At 47.9% G+C, this 3,752-nt stretch overlaps 1 protein-coding gene across 1 annotated transcript in view; it reads right to left on the bottom strand.

Moving 5' to 3' along the window:
- LOC123982251 overlaps window positions 1-3,752 on the bottom strand; it is a 9,884-nt gene that overhangs the window by 928 nt on the left and 5,204 nt on the right. Inside the window, exons 3-5 of the mRNA XM_046067682.1 lie at window positions 902-1,133; window positions 616-830; window positions 243-394 (exon numbers count right to left, since the gene is read on the bottom strand). Of these exons, the coding sequence (XP_045923638.1) occupies window positions 243-394; window positions 616-830; window positions 902-1,133 (599 nt within the window). The remainder of the gene's footprint in view (window positions 1-242; window positions 395-615; window positions 831-901; window positions 1,134-3,752) is intronic.

Raw genomic sequence — 3,752 nt, forward strand, 5'->3', positions numbered from 1 at the left:
CATATCGCCAAAATGGCGTGATCCTTGTTTCAGTGCGAAGCTTCGGATGTGAGATTGACAGTCGCATCAGGCTCCGCCCATCGAAGCATCGAATCTTTCCACCTAATGGACCTGGAGGACCACCTAAGGGACCTGGAGGACCACCTAACAGACTTGTAGGACCACCTAACAGACCTCTAGAACCACCTAACGGACCTAGGACCACCTAACGGACCTAGGACCACCTAAGGGACCTAACATGCCTGTGCTGGTAGGTCAGTTCCTCCATCAGCAGACAGGTACCTCTGTGAGTGTTTCGCCGGATGGTTTTGGTGGTGGTGTGGTATCGACTTGGTGGTGACTCAGCGCGGTGAGAGGGAGGGGAGGGGCCTCTTTCTGCTGAGTCATCGTCGGGCTGGAATAGTGTGTGTGTGTGTGTGTGAGAGAGAGAAATAAAATACTGAGTCATGGTTCAGTTTCTCCTACATTTCCCAGAATGCACACCAGGACAGCTTTTGTAAAGTTACTACAGTACAGCCTTTTTGGTAACATATTTTTATATACACTTGTACATGTACACACAGTATATACAGTATATACAACTGTATGTGTACTGAATGTATCTGTGTGTCCCACCTCAGTGAAGATGTCCCGGACGTCTCTGATTGGCTGCCTATTTCTCATCTTCAGCGTCTCGTTGTAGTTGTCCAACCTTTTCTTCACCGTGGCAGCTTGTTGCCGTGTCAACGTGGACAGCAGCGCCTCGGCAGGCGGTGGCGATGCCTCATCTGAGCCCATCACCAGGGAGGATAACCCCGCCTCCGTCAGCCACGCCTCCTCCAACTCCACCTCTGCAGGTAAAAAAGACGGGTAGCAGTCAGACAGAAAGACGAAGGCTCACTGTGCGGTTAGTTTGACTCACCGTCCATACTCTTCCTCTCCTCCTCCTCCTCCTCCTCTTCTTGTCCCTCCTTCTCCTCCTCAATGCTCCGCACTTCTCTCCAGTAGGTTTCCATGGAAACGCGGCGAGGCTCAGAGGTCACCGCCTGAGGGTTTGGGGGGGTGGCGGAGGTGGTAGGTGGAGATGACCACATCCTGCGGAGACAGGACACATTGATCCAGCCAATCAGAGCGTCAGACGGAAGTAATGGATCCTGTCAGCCAATCAGAGCGTCAGACAGGAGTATTGAGGATTCTGTCAGCCAATCAGAGCGTCAGACAGGAGTATTGAGGATTCTGTCAACTAATCAGAGCGTCAGACAGAGCTAATGGATCCTATCAGAGCATCAGACAGAGATAATGGATCCTGTCAACTAATCAGAGCATCAGACGGAAGTAATGGATCCTGTCAACCAATCAGAGCGTCAGACAGAGCTAATGGATCCTGTCAGCCAATCAGAGCGTCAGACAGGAGTATTGAGGATTCTGTCAGCCAATCAGAGCGTCAGACAGGAGTATTGAGGATTCTGTCAACTAATCAGAGCGTCAGACAGAGCTAATGGATCCTATCAGAGCATCAGACAGAGATAATGGATCCTGTCAACTAATCAGAGCATCAGACGGAAGTAATGGATCCTGTCAACCAATCAGAGCATCAGACAGGAGTATTGAGGATTCTGTCAACTAATCAGAGCGTCAGACAGAGCTAATGGATCCTGTCAAGCAATCAGAGCGTCAGACAGAGCTAATGGATCCTGTCAACCAATCAGAGCGTCAGACAGAGTAATGGATCCTGTCAACCAATCAGAGCGTCAGACAGAGCTAATGGATCCTGTCAACCAATCAGAGCGTCAGACAGAGCTAATGGATCCTGTCAACCAATCAGAGCGTCAGACGGAAGTAATGGATCCTGTCAGCCAATCAGAGCGTCAGACAGGAGTATTGAGGATTCTGTCAACTAATCAGAGCGTCAGACAGAGCTAATGGATCCTATCAGAGCATCAGACAGAGATAATGGATCCTGTCAACTAATCAGAGCATCAGACGGAAGTAATGGATCCTGTCAACCAATCAGAGCGTCAGACAGAGCTAATGGATCCTGTCAGCCAATCAGAGCATCAGACAGAGCTAATGGATCCTGTCAGCCAATCAGAGCGCCGAACGGAAGTAATGGATCCAGTCAGCCAATCAGAGCATCAGACAGAGCTAATGGATCCTGTCAACCAATCAGAGCGTCAGACAGAGCTAATGGATCCTGTCAACCAATCAGAGCGTCAGACGGAAGTAATGGATCCTGTCAGCCAATCAGAGCGTCAGACAGGAGTATTGAGGATTCTGTCAACTAATCAGAGCGTCAGACGGAAGTAATGGATCCTGTCAACCAATCAGAGCGTCAGACAGAGCTAATGGATCCTGTCAACCAATCAGAGCATCAGACGGAAGTAATGGATCCTGTCAACTAATCAGAGCGTCAGACAGAGCTAATGGATCCTGTCAACCAATCAGAGCGTCAGACGGAAGTAATGGATCCTGTCAGCCAATCAGAGCGTCAGACAGGAGTATTGAGGATTCTGTCAACTAATCAGAGCGTCAGACAGAGCTAATGGATCCTATCAGAGCATCAGACAGAGATAATGGATCCTGTCAACTAATCAGAGCATCAGACGGAAGTAATGGATCCTGTCAACTAATCAGAGCATCAGACGGAAGTAATGGATCCTGTCAACTAATCAGAGCGTCAGACAGAGCTAATGGATCCTGTCAACTAATCAGAGCGTCAGACGGAAGTAATGGATCCTGTCAACTAATCAGAGCGTCAGACAGAGCTAATGGATCCTGTCAACTAATCAGAGCGTCAGACAGAGCTAATGGATCCTGTCAACCAATCAGAGCATCAGACAGGAGTATTGAGGATTCTGTCAACTAATCAGAGCGTCAGACAGAGCTAATGGATCCTGTCAAGCAATCAGAGCGTCAGACAGAGCTAATGGATCCTGTCAACCAATCAGAGCGTCAGACAGAGTTAATGGATCCTGTCAACCAATCAGAGCGTCAGACAGAGTTAATGGATCCTGTCAACCAATCAGAGCGTCAGACAGAGTTAATGGATCCTGTCAACCAATCAGAGCGTCAGACAGAGCTAATGGATCCTGTCAACTAATCAGAGCATCAGACGGAAGTAATGGATCCTGTCAACTAATCAGAGCATCAGAAAGAAGTTATGGATCCTGTCAGCCAGTCTCGGCGTTTGGGGGGTTTACAGTGGGGGAAATAAGTATTTGACCCCTTGCTGATTTTGCAGGTTTGCCCACTTACAAAGAATGCAACGATCTATAATTTTAATCATATGTACATTCTAACAGTGAAAGACAGAATCCCAAAGAAAATTCCAGAAAATCACATCATATGAATTTATTAAAATTGATAACCATCTGATGATGAAAAACAAGTATTTGACCCCCTGGACAAACAGCATGTTAATATTTTGTAGAAAAGCCATTATTGGCCAGCACAGATGTCAAACGGTTTTTATAGTTGGTGACAAGGTTTGTGCACATTTCGGCAGGGATGTTGGCCCACTCCTCCCTGCAGACAGCCTCCAAATCATTCAGGTTCCGAAGTTGTCGCCTGGCAACTCGAATTTTAAGCTCCCTCCAAAGATTTTCAATTGGATTCAGGTCTGGAGACTGGCTAGGCCACTCCAGAACCTTGATGTGCTTCTTCTTCAGCCACTCTTTTGTTGCTTTGGCGGTGTGCTTAGGGTCGTTGTCGTGCTGAAACACCCATCCTCGACCCATCTTCAGCTCTCTCACTGAGGGAAGGAGATGTTGGTC

The sequence above is a fragment of the Micropterus dolomieu genome, linkage group LG13, assembly GCF_021292245.1.
Source record: "Micropterus dolomieu isolate WLL.071019.BEF.003 ecotype Adirondacks linkage group LG13, ASM2129224v1, whole genome shotgun sequence".
Lineage (NCBI taxonomy): Eukaryota > Metazoa > Chordata > Actinopteri > Centrarchiformes > Centrarchidae > Micropterus > Micropterus dolomieu.